General features: G+C 52.2%; 1 protein-coding gene across 1 annotated transcript; it reads right to left on the bottom strand.

The window, feature by feature from the left end:
• Positions 1 to 6,196: 6,196 nt before the first annotated feature.
• On the bottom strand, positions 6,197 to 14,942 carry LOC144948773 (cysteinyl leukotriene receptor 2-like). Its single transcript, XM_078878421.1, has 2 exons — positions 14,810 to 14,942; positions 6,197 to 7,543 (listed from the first exon to the last, which is right to left on the bottom strand). The coding sequence occupies exon 2, from the start codon at positions 7,470 to 7,472 to the stop codon at positions 6,198 to 6,200; it is 1,275 nt and encodes a 424-aa protein (XP_078734547.1). The 5' UTR covers positions 7,473 to 7,543; positions 14,810 to 14,942; the 3' UTR covers position 6,197.
• Between the last annotated feature and the right edge of the window lie 1,731 nt (positions 14,943 to 16,673).

The following is a 16,673-nucleotide window of genomic DNA, read 5'->3' as shown; positions in this document are numbered from 1 at the left end:
TTAACTCCCGCCGGATCGCCGCGGTTGGTGGATGTCGCCTGTTATTTACTGTGGGTCGCGCACGTCGTTTCGCCATGATTGGTGTGTTGTGGCAGGGATGGGGGGTATAGCCGTTCGCGATTGTATATTTGTGTACATAGTGTGTATTTGTACAGGTGGATTGGGGTATTTATTTAGGGGTTGCTGTTGTGTTTTTGTTCGCTGTTATTAACGAGGCACACACGGTTCGATTTGTGTTGTTATAACACTTTATTAAGGTAATTGATGGCTGCCAGGACGGCTGAGTGCTACGAATAGGGGGGGGGGGGGGTGATGTAATGGTGTTATTGGGCCAATATGCGCCGTTCCCATGCGGTTGCCGGCAATACCGGCCTCATGCCAATAGGGGGCAACAGATGGACTGAGCCCAGTGCTGAGAGTCCCTGCGCCATAGGGTCCAACGGTTACCCTATGGAACAGTATGTAAAAGGGGCAGACCCCTGACCCCAGGAGAGGTGCTGGGGGATGACATCATCTCCAGATGCTTCTCGAAGGTTCGAGAAGGAAGGCATGGCCGGGGAGGAGCGAGCCACGGCTCTGTATAAAAGCCGGACCTCTGGACGATCCCGGCAGTCGTCCTCCAGCTGAAGACAAGAAGCCTCCTGAAGACTGAAGAGCTAGAGGGCAGAGCCGTACCCCTGGCAAGGGTCGGCTCCAGCTTGTATACCAGTGAAGACTCAAGCTTCACTCACGGAGGACTTGTAGATTAGCCAGTGAGGCGTAGCAGTCTGGAGAGTAACCTCCATAGTGTACCGGGTGTGAGGGGCCGTTATCTCTCTGTGTTAAGTGCTAATTGTTAACTAAAAACTGTGTTGCCTCAAGAGAAGCCTTCTAGTTATTCAACCCACTACACATGCACTGTATGTACCAAGGGGCCCAGGTGTTACGCTCGATGTAGGCACCGAGGGGCCTGGAGGCTCTAGTGGTCAACTCGCACTGTAAACACCCAGGGGCCCTAGTGGTCGCTCATGCTTTAAGCACCGAGGGGCCTCACCTTGTAAGCACTGCAGGGCCTGGGGGCCCTAGTGGTCAGCTCAGGCTTTAAGCACCGAGGGGCCTGAGGGCCCTAACACTGTAAGCGCTGAGGGGCCCAGGGAACCTAATGGTCAGCTTACGTTTTAAATACCAAGGGTTCTGGGGGCCCTCACATTGTAAGCGCAGAGCGGTCTGGGAGGCGGTAGTGGTCAGCTCACATTTTAAACACCAAGGGGTCTGGGGGCCCTCACATTGTAAGCGCTAGGGGGTACTAGTGATTAGCTCACGCTATAAGCACCATGGGGGCCGAGTGGTCAGCTTTCGCTGTGCACACTGAGAGCCCTGGCGTTCAACTTCCTTCGGAAGCCTTGGGCCACGCACCGTGAGCGGCCTGAGGCTTGGAGGCCCCCTGGCAGTCCGAGGCCCCGGGGCACTGGCCCCACTGGCCCGGTCCATAATCCAGCCTTGCTTGGGACCGAAACAAAACTATCGCAACTGATACGGTTAGCAGTCAACTGAGTGGTGAGGAATATGGTTGTGGTTTCCTGCTTCTGTCTCCGGTTATTGCAACACACTGCATGACAGTACTGCAATGCAGTGAATACAGTTATGTACGTGAAATTTGCACGTTCCATCCTATGTCGTGCAAATTATACCCCTTGCATTATACACTATTCGCGTAGTGGTGTAAATTGCGGGAACAAAAAATTATTCTGACAAACATTGTAAACAGATGAGAGCTCATGCTCGACAGGACGTCAGGTGCAAGGAACTCTGAATTGTTGCATCGCCAAGACCACAACGGCTTCGGGTGGCCTTCATCCAGCAGTGTATAGATCGTGGCTGATGATGGTGAACATAAAGAATTGATTCTCTAAAGAAGCTTCTAGCGGGTGTCGGCCATTAGTTTTCACTCATTACGCACAAAGTGCTTGCCACAAATGAACCATAATACCTTGATGATCTCGTCAAGGAGCATAAACCATCACACGAACTCCGATCACCCTCGCAGCAGCGGCTTTTGGCTGACCATCGGACAAAGATGGTCACTGCATCGCGCTTTCAAATGTGCTTCTGTGGCCACCTGGAATGCTCTTCCTTCCGATATTAGGAAGCCACTGGAGCTATGCACTTTTAAATCATCTCGATTGAAAACTAATTTCTTTATAACTGCTTTTTTTGCGTTCAGTTTATGGTCCTTCACCCTGCACCTCCGATTTGCACGGTTGGCTACGTACGGTGCAAAAGAAGCTCAACATACGTACAAATAGACGGACAATGCGTGGGTACGCCCCACAAACATTTGAGAGAGCTAACAGCAGGACCACGCAAACCCACACTGCAGAATGCACCGTCCCACTTTGAATGTTTTGAAATGAGTACACTCCCCAAGGGCTGGTGGAGCGAGAAGTACTGTGGATGTGGTGTTCCGGGTCGCTGACCGTGCACACACTGGGCTTGAAATGAAGCTCTGGTTACACCACACGCATCGGCATCATAAATGGATTAAAATGTGTATGCTCCCGAGCCACTTCCGAGACGTTTGGTCAGCGTGGAAGAGAAGGCCAAACAATTACCACTAGAGGGAGCGTGAACAAGACATTACAAAGTTGAACCGTTGCACCACTAACATGTAAACAACCCTACGTCAATGCATAAAGAGGCGGTATTAACTCCAAAGCACGAATGACAATACTGACAACAATATTGTCCACAATAGAGGTTTTTGGGTTAGAGCGCGTAAGTGTAAATGTGTCATTAAACCCGCCACCACCAGACACAGGGAATCAGTAAGGTTTGTCACGTAAAGAAAACATGCCAATTCGTTACTAGTGTAATAAAAGACTTCGTCACACACTGCTGGTCTCCGTTGCTCTTTTATTTAGCTTCTTGCTCGCACCCCGCTGGTCCTGACAGCGGACCAGCGTCTCCTCACGCGCGCTCCACACGCGCTTCCTCGTCAGTCCTTCCGCTCCCCCACTCCGCACACCGCTGGCCGACGGTGTGCCGAAGCTCCTCCAGCCACGTGGCTGATGGCGCGGATCCCCTCCGGCCACCCAACGTGGTTCAGCTTCTTCACTCCAACAACTGACCCGGAGCCCTTCCGGGCTCCCACCTATATCCCCTTTACCACGTGATCCTGTCTCCTCCCCTTCCGGACCGTCAGATCCGGCTTTCCCATAGCGCCCTGCTGGCTCCACCCCCATTCACCTCGCTTCCGATTGGACCCGAGGTGAACGGCGGGCCCTCCCATATGCCCCCATACTGGGCTCCGCCGCCCAATACCCCGGGCCGTATGATTGGGCCAGAGCCCAGCAGCGAACCCCGTTTACGCTCGCATTACACTAGTACAGCACACCGGTGTATTGGAGAGTAAACCCACAACGTTTACAATTCGAGTATCATGACGTTTCGGCAGTAATTACAACCAACATCATCAGGCGACAGTTGTGGAGAAATCCTCCTCCTGCTGTTTCCATCTTATCTTATATAGTGTGTTGGTTAAGACAAACCCCAACGGTTCAAGTGATTACGAACCTTGGAATTTGGGGGAGTAAAGATCACCAGAGCAGCAAAAGGTTCACAATGCGCTTTCATGTTCCCGTTCGGCCACTATAAAGTTTACATTCTAATTGAGTTTCTCTTTTACGCTGCACCGGCCGGGGTTTATTTGCTCGATGCAATAAAAGGTCGCGTGGGCTGCGGGAGTCGTGCTTTGTGACCTCCCAAGGGACACGCGGTGGGTAAATAGTCTCACTGACAAGTGGGTGTTGCGATTTAGAATAATCGCAGCTATGTTGAATGTTTCCAGGAAAGCCTCGCTGAGTTTGAAAACATTCCGTCAGAAGGGTGTTGCGTTGGGATGTTTTGCCAATGCATCGTTTACCGAGTGTTTAATCCGTTGCTTAATTATTTATCTATTGCTACATAGACAATATTATCTCTACTATAAATATAAATCTTGCTCATTCTGATACATTTATAAAATAACCAGTGACTAATGCACATGTAGATGTAACAGCCCATGTGTCGATCCACTGAAAGGATGATGGCGTCCCCCATACCGTGCGTGTCCTGTGGATTTTTATTTTTACCCATAATTCACCACGATAGTGCCGATTGGTGATGGCAGCGAGCATAGACCATGGGAACATATAAATACAGTACAACGATAGATTTTGCTCCATTGTCCTCTGCTGTCCACCTTGTAATCCCACAGGCTATAAACCACTTGTGGTATGTATGTGTGTGTGTTGAACTTCTTTTGCACCGTACGTAGCCAACCGTTCTAATAGGAGGTGCGGGAGAAGGACAACAAATTAAACACAACAATGAGTTCTAAAGAAATTAGTTTTCAATCTAGATTTAAAAGTGCATAGCTCCTGTGGCTTCCTAATGTCAGAAGAGCGTTCCAGACAGCCGCAGAAGCGCATCTTAAAGCGCGCGATGCATTGACTGTCTTTGTTCGATGACCAGCCAAAATCCGCTGCTACTGCGAGGATGACCGGAGTTCGCGTGATGGTTTATGCTCCAAGCAATGCCCAGGCTCAACCCCAAGATTAGCTTCCGAAATCTGGCAAAACAATAGGGCGCATTCATAATACAGGTTATTTTGGGTTAGATCGTGTAAATATATGTGTCGTTAAACCCGCCACCACCCGACACAGCCAATTAGTAAGGTTTGTCACGTAAACGGAACATGCCAATTCGTTACTAGTACAGCACACCTGTGTTTTGGAGAGCAAATCCACAACATTTCCAATCTGAGTACGACGTTTCGCCAGTAATTACAACTAGCTTCATCAGGCGACAGCTAGATTTGCGAATTGCAAGTGATGTGCGGGTAACCCAGTGAGTAAAACCACATGAAATACTTTACGGGAACTCAAAGGTCGTGCAGTCCTCTTACACAGATAGTTCTTTTTTTTTAACCACAGCGTCCCTTGCGGATCCCGATTTCGCGGCAAACGGCGTTGTCACCATACCAACGGGGCTTCTTCACGAACCGCAATCCTCGCAACCCCACGCCCTTTGCCGCCTTTGCATGTTTACCGATGCTTCTACGTCACGTGGCCCACGTGGCTGGGTGTTTGGCAATCGTGCGGCGCGCAATGGCCCAATTCTCGGCGTCTGCATGGAGGGAGGCGGTGCGAGCCGCGGTCGGTTTGTGAGCATCGCAGTTGTGTGAATTCCAAGACGTTGGCAAGCGCAGCAAGTGCCCCAAGGCTCTTAGACCAGTGGCACAGCCACTGTGGGTGGCCTGCGCCCAGAATTTGCAACATTCATTACCAGGTACGTGGCTCGATTTGTGTTATACAGGGTGGTCCACATGCCTTGAGACTCACAATTAGCAGAATGTTTTTATACTGGAGAAATCCGATGAGCTATAAAGCTTTTTCATAGATGTCCAATAATTGACCCCTATGAAAAAAAATCCCTTTGCATATTCATTTCTGATCAAAGTAAAACTTACTTTAATAAAATAAACATTGAGTTTTAGATAATTAAATGGGGCGGGGTCACAACTCACCTGGGCCACGCTGTACACCGGCAGATCAATGCCCGTGGTCACTTGCAAATAAGACTCTACTTGCTTCTTGCATTCTCACTTGGATAAACAAAAATGTAATTTGAAAATGTGTGTCCCGGGCCCCGAGTTTGTCTCTAGATATATCTAAGCGGCAGCGACAACGTTTTGTACAGAGAACGTGATACATTTGAATGCCCTTGTCTTTCCCCCCTTCAGTAACGTCACATTCATGCCGATTATTCCTGATGATGGAACTTCTCAACACGCAGCGGCGCGTCAACAGTACGCTCAGCACTGAGTCGGTAGTTGGCTGGTTGCGTAAGGTTTAATACAACTGTGGCACAAATAGAACCCCTGTGATCCGTGACGAGGTTGGGAGAGGACTCTGTGAACGCCATCCCACCCTGTAGTCTGACGAACAAACCGTGGCTGGGCCGGCTCTAGCGGCCGGTGCTGCTGCTGCTGGTTCGTCTCTGCACCAATGACAAGTCCCTTGGGCCCACCCCACGTTCACTCTCATCAGTGGTGACCCAGAGCCACGGCAGCTCTCTCGTGGCCCCGCTATCCCAGAGGAGCTATAGCCGGGCATGGAACTGACCTCCATCCCCCACCTCCCCCCAATTTCCGAAGCGTGTCCGCGCCCCCCTCTGCTCTAGACAGGGCAGTCCAAAGTCGCCACTTTCTCCACGCGTGACGGCGCGCGGCCAGGGGACGCGGCGCCCCTGTTGTTGTTGCTGCTGTTGTTGTTGTTTTTGGGCAGGACGATGGTGGCGGTGCCCCCGGCCGCGCCGCCGCTCCTCGTCGACTGCAGCCTCACGGCGGAGTCCCACATCGCCAGCGCCCTTCGGCGGAAAATCTCCCCCGAGAAGTAGTAGAGCAGCGGGTCGAGCACGCAGTTGAGCGCCGTGAGCGTGGCGGCGGCCAGCAGACACTTGTGCACCCCCACCCAGTCTCCCCCGTGCCAGAGCCGCAGGTGCAGGTAGGCGGTGCGCAGCGCGTGGTAGGGGATGAAGCACACGACGAAGACCAGCACCACGGCCAGCATGAGGTGCGCCGCGCGCCTGCGTCTGGCCGCGCGCACTCCTCCGCTGGCACGCAGCCGGAGCATCGGCGGCAAAGACGACGACGCCACGGACGGCGACGACGACACCAGCGAGGGGGACGTCTCGGGGCCGCCGACGAGCGACCTCCAGATGCCCGCGTAGCAGAGGAGGATGACGGCGAAGGGCATCGCGCACCCCACCGCGGCGGCGAAGGCGTTCATCTTGTAGAGGAAGGAGACGGAGCCCTTCTGCAGGTCGAAGCACTTGGTGCCTTGTTCGGCGGAGCGTGTGATGAGCAGCGGAGCGCACGAGGAGAGCACGAATATCCAGATGGCCGCGCACACGAGCACGGCGCGCCTCAGCGTGATCAGCTCCTTGGCGCGCATCGGGCGAGCCACGGCCAGGTAGCGCATGACGCTGTAGCAGGCGAGCAGGTAGATGCTGCCGTACATGTTCACGTAGAAGGCGTAGTGGCTGACGCGGCAGAGGGTGGCGGGCAGCTCCACGTCGGCCGCCCGCGAGTAGTAGAACAGGCGGATGGGCAGTGAGAGCACGAAGAGGAGGTCGGCGAGCGCCAGGTTGATGAGGCACACGCAGCTGGGCGAGCGGTAGCGCCGGTGCCACAGGAAGTCCCACAGCGCCACCGAGTTGCTCACGAAGCCCAGCGCGAAGGTGGCCGAGTAGATGGCGAGCAGCAGTGGGTACTTGTACTCCTCGCCCGAGAGCACGGCCGACACGTTCACGTGCCCCATCGAGCAGTTGCCGAGAATGACGCCGACGCCGCCGCCGCCGCTGTTGTTGTTGGGGCCATCGCCGAGGTCGCTTACGATTGTCGTGGCGGTGCCGGAGCACTCTGGCCCGAAGCTCCACGCTCCTTCCGTCATGACCCCAGAGCGAGGACGCTCGAGCTCCCTGCGCCGCCGCAGGTCGTCCTAGGCCCCTCGCGCCTCGTCCACTGTGGGGGTAGTGGTGGGTCGTGGTGGTGATGATGATGATAACGAGTTAGTACATTTGATGTTGGCACTCTCGTCTCGAGAGCTCGAGGCCATCGCGAAGGCAGGCGCCTTGTTGTGGCACGCAGCAGGCGTGTGGCCACAGTGGGGGATATTACTACCGTGTGTGTGTAATCACAATTGAAGACGTTGCTGCGGTACTTTATAAACGCGGGGCCAGAACGCGCTTGCCGAACGCTTCGATTCGAAATGTGCGCACGCTCGCGTCTGCGGACACGGGCGTGTCGAGGTGTGCGCGTGCGCGACTCTGACCCGAAGGGATTCGGAAGTCCCTCGGCGACGAGGAACGGTCGTTTCCCGATCCTGTTAACATCGGGCGGCGTTGTGCAATTGTCCTAAGCCGACTTCCTCCCCGTTGCAGTGTTAAGAGCGAGAGAGCGAGCGAGAGATAGAGCCCCCGACTACCCTCCGCGTGGTAACTCAATCAATGCCAGCTCACAGAAAATGCTCCGCGTGGGGGAGGCAAGAAGACCTGTGACCTGGTTTACCATTCCAGTGGTGTGATGCGAGAAGTCATTCATTGTCAAAGTCAAGGAATTACGCAAATGCTCTTGAGAGACAGAGAGAGGGAATGCCATGTGGATTAGAGTTCAGTGATTAGGTCGTTAAGCGAGTACAGGAAATACACGTTAAAGGCTAAATTCGTTCCGATAGCATCGAAGGTTACCATTTTCACGCAGAAAACGTACTTTCTAATATTTCAACGATGAATATCAACACATAAAGATACTAATACTATTATAAACACATAATATTAAAATAAACATGGTTAATCAATGCATTAATTAATATTTACTGTGCATACAACAGCCTGTCTAACAGGGGAACGGTCGGTAAGCGAACACATTGGGCTTTCTGGAGGCACTACACTATACACTACACTACTATACACTACACACTACACTACTATACACTACGCTACTATAAACTACTATACACTAAACTATGCGCTACTATACACTAAACTATATACTACACACTGGGCTCTATGGAGGCCCGTCGATAAGCGCTTCGTCGTTAACTGGTGGTCGTTAAGAGGGGTTCTACCAGAGGTGGGACAAAGTCATTGTTATGCAAGTCACAAGTAAGTCTGAAGTCTTTGCTCTCGAGTCCCGAGTCAAGTCGAGTCAAAGATGAGGCAAGTCCAAGTCGAGTCTGAAGTCATCAAAATTATGACTCGAGTCTGACTCGAGTCCAAGTCGCATGGCTCGAGTCCACACCTCTGGGTTCTACTGTACGTAAGCGGGATAGAGCGACGTGATATTTACCATTAAGAGACGTAACCCTCGCATACCATCGTAGCAAAGTGCACGAGGCAGTTGTCTGCCGTGATGTCACCATCAGAATCGTGGTGGAGATAAAACGAGGTCAAACGCAAACAAAAGCTACAAGTTTATGGGACTTTTATGCCAGTATCAAAGTGTTGAGGAGTACCCACGGACGCACTCGGAGAAGCAGGTAAGTTGAGAGGCTTCCGCCAAAGGTTTATCAAGAATATAACAATAACACACACCAGGGTATACAACTTCCCAGGGGTTAGGGGTCCTATACTGAGTTTCACCACACGACCCTGCTCTGTCTGGTCCCAGCCCGGCTAGCTCCGGTCTCTCTCTCTCTCGTGTCGGATCGGGGACTCTGCCAACTCCACCGACCGGAGAGAGAAGCACGTCTACGGCTACCACCGGCTTCTCTTCAGACTCACCTCTTGATCCCTCTACCCCTGGTTCTCTCTCTACCCTTCTACCATTCCCCGCTCCCACAGTGACCCCGCTTTCGTCACGGGGTCTCCCTTAAGTACTCTAGGAGACGTGACGTCATTGCACTGAACGGCACACCTGACGTCACGTCCCCATTTCACTCTAGAAAAATATGAGAAGTAAGAATATGTTTGTTACCCTTTTTGGTAATAAAACAGGCGTTAATATGTTCAAACACCAAATAGAAACCCTTTGCGAGGAATCAAGTGTGCATTAACCACACCTGCTTGTGGTGAACATGCAAACAAAACAAGCTCTGATATAATGCATGCGTTGTCTTTGGAACTGATTGTCCTACACCAGAGACAGCTTGTTCACCACAAGTCCATGTGGTTAATGCAGACTCGATTCCTTGACACCTCCTGTTTTATTGCCACACAGGGTCAAACCGAGTATTATTATTATTTTTCATGAAAACTACAAGGTGCGCAAGGAGGCACGGAGCGAGGCACGCTCGACATTCCGTTTGAGAGACAGAGGAGCGTGTGCGATTTAGAAAACACGCGTGCGTGAGCAGACACCAACTTGGGAGGTAAGGTTTGTAAGTACGTTGAAGTTCTTTTGCACCGTACACAGCCAACCGTGCTAATTGGAGGTGCGGGGGAATGAAAACAAGCTAAACACCAATAAAGCAGTTCTAAAGAAAGTTGTTCAATCTAGATCTTAAAGTGCATCGCTCCAGTTGCTTCCTAATATCGGAAGGAAGAGCATTCCAGACGGCCACGGAAGCGCATCTGCAAGCGTGCAATGCTTTGAACGTCTTTGTTCGATAACCAGCAGCCAAAATCCGCTGCTGCGAGGATGACCGGAGCTCGTGTGATGGTTTATGCTCCTTGAGATCAGCAAGGCATTGTGGTTCATTACGTTATCACAAAAGCGAAATTGACTTTGGCCTTGAACGAATTCTGCACTTTAGACTTGGCCCTCTCCGAGTTACAAAGCCAAAGCCAAGGCAAGTACCCCCCCCCGCCACCCACTCACCCTGAGCGTGCTGGAATGCACCCACGCCTCGCCCGTAACTCATTGGTACCGCCTCACACGTGTCACGGGATGGAGTAGACCGAGCCAAGCAGAATTTAACTGCACGAGGCACATCGCAGCATTAGCATCAGCCATGATCACTCCACTGCTGGATGAAGGCCTCCCTCCACCATTCTGTCGCATCTCCCACAATGATTGTCATCAAAATCATCAGCCAATGATCAATCCACTGCCGGATTAAAGCCCCCACGAGCCGTTGGGGCTTTGACGCAGCACTGTCACGTGACACCCGGGCACGAGCCGATTGCATCGCTCCGTCTCCTTCGGCGGACGTGCGTCTCGGAATGAGTTCCCGACCTCGGGCTGCCACTCCGCGATTAGATTTTGATGACGCCGAGGATGAGATGAGGCCCGCGCCCCTCGTCCTGCTGCCGTCCAAATAAATAACTCGGCCACGTTCCTGACTCCCTTTGAGTTGTTTGGCGGACAAAACGCAAAGGCGCATGGGAGAACCGATCCTATTGTTTGCATAAATCATTTCTCGAGTGTATTTCCTCTCACTTGTGATGGGTGAGTTCCTTCCGCCAATTGAAATCAGAGTCAAAATCAAACCGGTGTACTCAATTCCGGGTGCACGCAGTCCGCCTCTCTCTCACTGTAAACACCACGGGCTCACGACAGCTTAAATAACCATTGCACATCCTAACGACTTGTTTGCTCCATGTAATTGTACGGTGCGGTTATGGGTCAATCCACGGCTGGATGAAGGTCACCGTCCCACGCCACCTTGTCAGTGGATTATGGGGCAGTGCGGCAACATCCGTTTGTTGTCCTTCTACGGTCCCGGCCTTTACCAAACCCCGCGTTCACCAGCGTGGTGAAGTATGATCAAAATTAATCGCCGTGACTTGTTTCATCATCATCATCAATCATCGTCGTCCCGAGTGGCGATGTTTACACATCACACCAGATCCAGTACTCGTTTGAGGCTGAGTCGACCTATGGTAGGCTCAGAACTGGTTCAGATTATCGTCACTGGTGTTGGTCGCGAGCAGGAATCGAACTCGGGTTGCCGGGTCGTCGGAGTAGTAGCGCAGTGCGCTAAACCGCTGCGCCACCGCTCCACATACACATACACACACATACACACACATCAACAACAACAACCGCCATTAGCCACTAAGTGGCGGTGACGTCACCACGACGCTTGTGCCAGGCCATGTGCACCTTGAGGCGACGTGAAGTGTCGAACGCCCGCTGGCAGGAGGTCACGGGGCTGACCCAGGTGCCACGGGTCGACTGACTGAGATGACCGAGATGACTGGCTGATGAACCACCTGTGCCCCTACTGTGCCAACTTGCTGTGCTTTAGCCACTCGGCGCTCCGCTCGTTGTGTGCGTCGCTCCTACACCCTCCGTTGTTGTTGGAGGGCGACAGCCTCCAACTGCCCAGTAGCGTCCTACACAAGCCTCCTCCACAGAGGCCGATCTTGACACCGCTGGTACCAGTCATCGACAAGTCCACTCAGCTCCACGTCCTCTTGTACCACATCACTCCATCTCTTCTCTAGCCCGTGCCGCGCCCGTTTAGCTCCCTCGATCCGGCCGAACAAAAGCTGTTTAGGCATGCGGTGGCTGGGCATGCGGGCTACATCACCCAGCCAACGCAGCCTTGCCTGCCCGAGGAGCTCACCGATGGGACTTTGCCCAGATTTTTCAAGGATTTGTGAGCTCCTCACACAATCCATCCTGGTTAAATACAGGATGGATCGTAGGCAGGCCAGCCTAAATGTTTCTAACCGGCGAAGATGCTCCATTAGGGGGGTCCACGTTTCGCAAGCGTAGAGAAGGGAGGGAATGACTGTGGCTGAGAAGACCTGAAGCTTCGTTCGGAGCGACAGACCAGGTAGCTTCCACACAGCGTTACGCAACCGATGAAAAATATTGCCGCTCGACTGATTCTGAGTGAGACCTCTGCTGTTAAACGGGAGCCGGTCATGAGCACACTGCTCAGGTATGGGAAACTCTCCACTCTCTCCACAACTGCCCACACAGACATACACACAGAAATCCCCCGTATAGCCTTGACAGATTGTAGGGGCAAGTGCTGTTAGCGAGCACCTATGAAGGCCGGAACGGTACACGAGGGGGTGGGTGGCCAGCACCACGCCCGACCGCCTTTGTCTCCCCAGTGGCGATATTTGCACACCGCACCAGGTACTCATTTGAGGCTGAGTTGACCTAGGAGATGCCCGGGACCGGTTCAGATTATAGTCACTGGTATTGACCGTGAGCGGGAATGGAACCCGGGTCGCTAGGTTCGTAGCACAGCGCGCTAACCTCTGCACTACCGCTTCCCACACACACATACACACATACACACACATACAACAACAACCGCCATTCGCCACTAAGTGGCGGTGACGTCACCACGACGTTTGTGCCAGGCCAAGTGCACCTTGAGGCCACGTGAAGTGTCGAACGCCCGCTGGCAGGAGGTCACGGGGCAGACCCAGCAGGTGCCACGGGTCGACTGACCGAGATGACCGAGATCACTGGCTGATGCACCACCTGTGCCCCTTACTGTACCAACTTGCTGTGCTTTAGCCACCCGGCGCTCCGCTCGTTGTTGTGAGCGTCGCTCCTCCGCCCTCCGTTGTTGTTGGATGGCGACTGCCTCCAACTGCCCAGTAGCGTCCTTCACGAGCCTCCTCCACTGAGGCCGATCTTGACACCGCTGGTACCAGTCATCGGCAAGTCCACTCAGCTCCACGTCCTCCTGTACCACATCACTCCATCTCTTCTCTAGCCCGTGCCGCGCCCGTTTAGCCCCCTCGATCCGGCCGAACAAAAGCTGTTTAGGCATGCGGTGGCTGGGCATGCGGGCTACATCATCCAGCCAACGCAGCCTTGCCTGCCGGAGGAGCTCACCGATGGGACTTTGACCAGATCTTTCAAGGTTTTGTGAGCTCCTCACAATCCAGCCTGGTTAAACCCAGGATGGATCGTAGGCAGGCCAACCTAAATGTTTCCAACCACACACATACACACACATACACACACACATACATACACACATACACACACATACACACGCATACATACACACACAAGCAAACGCATCTCCCTTTGTCTTACCTTCTCAGGTTCATTTGCAGAGCAGCAACGCGGGGGGAGGGGGGGGTGATCGCCTGACCTACACCGTGGCACCACCGATGTTAACTACTTCGCCTGATGTACAGAAGGACCTGGGTTCGATCCCGACCCTGACGCCTGCTGTATACTTGGAGTTTGCGGTGTGTCTCTCTCCGTGGGCGCGTGGATTTTTCTCCGGATCCTCCGATTTTTCCCTCCACATTTTGAATCAACATCACGTGTTTAGCGTCAGTTTAACACGTAGGCTTTCGTGTTTAGCGTATTTGGCTACTGTAAGTATCCACGCGATGATAACCCACTTCTTTGAGCTATCATTTGTGGCCAGTTCGCTTCTGAAGAAGAGCTATATAGCTCAGTGGGCCTTACTTGGTGTCAAAACAAACATTGTATTCTACTCATGACAACAATAAATAATTATTTCGCATTGTATCACGTGGCCGTTCAGTGTTGACTCACTCCACATGACGAGGAACCACACACGAACAGGAAGGGCAACAGCCAGATGAGCCAGGTAAGGCTCACCTGGCTAAATAAATAAATAAATGGTAATTCGTTGTAGTTAATTATTCGTGAACTCATTTTGTGTGGTAGGCAACGTCCATGCGTTGTCGCGCGTGTCCGAGCTGACAGTGCGCCACATCTGGGACTTACCTGCGACTAACACCGCGGCACATCTGGGACTTACCGCTACGTTCCCACGCACGCGATTCCAATTGCGCCCCACGATTTTGTGATGCAGGGATCGATTCAATGTTTTGTCGTTTTTAATGCAACTGACTCAATTGGATGTTTGGGACTGTCTCGTTTTTGCTATCTCGTCTGTATTGTCTTCAATGTACAGTATTTTTTTTTTGCCAGGTAAGGCCCACTGAGCCATAGAGCTATTTTTCAGAAGCAACCTGGCTATCACAAATGATAGCTCAACGAAGTGGCTTATCACGTGCAAATGTATAGCAGACAAATACTCGAAACGACAGTTGTTGGTTCTAAATGTGGAGGGAATTACCGGAGGACTCCGAGACAAATCCACGCGACCACGGAGAGAGAGAGAGAGACACGAAAACTCAAACTATACAGCAGGCGTCACAGTTGTGATCGAATCCACACCCTCCTGTATACCGGGCGAGGTAGTTAACATCTCCTAGCCACCGTGAACGAGAGCTACTGGGGCATCGCAAGACCGCTTCAGCGATGGCGACGATGCCCCGCATTCATTCATCCAGCAGTAAATAGCTCATGCCCGCTATAGATGATGATGATGGTGATGAAGAAGATGATGATGATGGTGGTGGTAACGGCGAATAGAATCCGTACCTGTACGGACGAGACGCGTGGTTCGTTTTGATCGACGAGACGACTCGGCTGCGTTGCGACTTCCACGGCGCGGTGTTTCGCGTACAACACAAGGCGCGCTCTCTCTCTCTCCCCCTCGCTCTCTCCGTGTGCCCGTGGGCCGTCTGTTGTCTTGAGTCATTCCGAGTTAAAAGGGGCGCAGCAAGCGCCACACGCTCTTGGGATTTCCCCGTCCCTGACCACCCCACCCCCACCTTGCTCTTCCCCACACCACTTCCTTCCCCGATGTATCTACTATGTTGGACTTCGTTCGCACCGTCCGTAGCCAACCGTGCTAATCGGATGTGCGTAGGGTGGACAACAAACTGAACGCTAAAAAGTAGTTCTGAAGAAAATGTTTTCCAATCTAGTTTATTTAAAAGTGCACATCTCCCAGTGGCTTCCTAGTATGGAAAGGAGGAGCGTTCCAGACGGCCGCAGAAGCGCATCTGAAAGCGCGCGATGCAGTGACCGCCGCCTTTGTCCAAAGGGCCAGCCAGGAGCCGCTGCTGCTGCGAGGATGATCGCAGTTCGCGTGATAGTTTATAATCCTTGGCGAGATCAGCGAGGCGTTGTGGTTCGCTGGTGGTTGTGTGTAGGGGCCGTCCATAAATGACGTCACGCGATTTTGGACGATTTTTGACCCCCCCCCCCATCGTCACACGGCGTCAGAAAAAGTCAGACCCCCCCCCTCAAAGATGACGTCACAAAGCTCTGCCCCCCCTTCCAAAAAAAAACATGCTTCAAATCGCTTTAAACTATTGTTATTGTAGTGCGTATTTAATGTGACGCTGCATTCTGATGTTGTAGGATAAAATATTAAAAAGTCTATTTAATTTAGTAGAACGTGTTGTCTATATTCATTTAAAGTAGCACATTTTGATGTGACGTCACATTTCTCAAATACCCCCCCCCCTTGTCATACATCGTCACAAATATCGCCCCCCCCCTAGGTGCGTGACGTCATTTATGAACGGCCCTGTAAGCACTGTGAGTAACGGGCGCGACCTTATAACGCTGCGTTCGTTCGTCGGCGGAAGCCAAGGCGTCACATCGAGCACCGTACGGACACTTTGCGATCTTGCGGGTTCCCGTCACGACACGCGCGGTGTGCCCGATAATCTTGAGGAGGTGACGGAAGACGCGCCAGCCGAGGGCGAGACGATTGCACGATAAGCGCTCGAGACATCGGCTGGGATAGCGAGTGGGCCCCACGCCCACGTGTCGTCTCTGCCAGGTGCAACACCTGGAACAGTGGCACCTGGGGTGTAACATCTGGCACAGGTGTAACACACCATGTGTCGTCTCTGACCGACACAAACAAACCCGAGACTTTCGACAATAACACTTTGCCGAATTAAAGGCAAGGGGCCGTCCATAAATGACGTCACGCACCTGGGGGGAGGGGGGTCAGACATTTGTGATGATGTGTGACGAGGGGGGTGGGAGGGTTGAGAAATGTGACGTCACATCTAAATGCGAAACTTTAAATAAACTTAATTAAATATATATGTTATAACAACACTAATTTTGATTAATTTTCATTATTAACTATTTGATTTTATTAATTTACTAAGGTCACCATTTATTTATTCCATGAAGGAGCATTTTGCTTCTCCATGGGAGAATGGAGAAGCAAACATTTTGTAATTTTTTTGAATGATTGTTATTAAACATTTTATTCTGATCCTACCAAGGCTTTTCATTCTGTGGAATGAATATGTGATTGTTATAATTGTGTAATGCGGGCGTAAGCGACCTTCCGGAGGTGACGTCACGGGGGGTGGAGTCATGTGACGTGGGGGTAAGGTTCGGGGCTTTAAGCGGGTAAACCGGAAGGGGAAGG

This window comes from Lampetra fluviatilis, chromosome 51 (genome assembly GCF_964198595.1).
Source record: "Lampetra fluviatilis chromosome 51, kcLamFluv1.1, whole genome shotgun sequence".
In the NCBI taxonomy this organism is placed as follows: Eukaryota; Metazoa; Chordata; class Hyperoartia; order Petromyzontiformes; family Petromyzontidae; genus Lampetra; species Lampetra fluviatilis.
The sequence above is the reverse complement of the archived record's forward strand: the minus strand, read 5'-3'. Positions and strand labels throughout refer to the sequence as shown.

Coding starts and splice junctions, on each gene's coding strand:
- LOC144948773 (XM_078878421.1), bottom strand. CDS start 7,472: ATGACGGAAGGAGCGTGGAGCTTCGGGCCAGAGTGCTCCGGCACCGCC.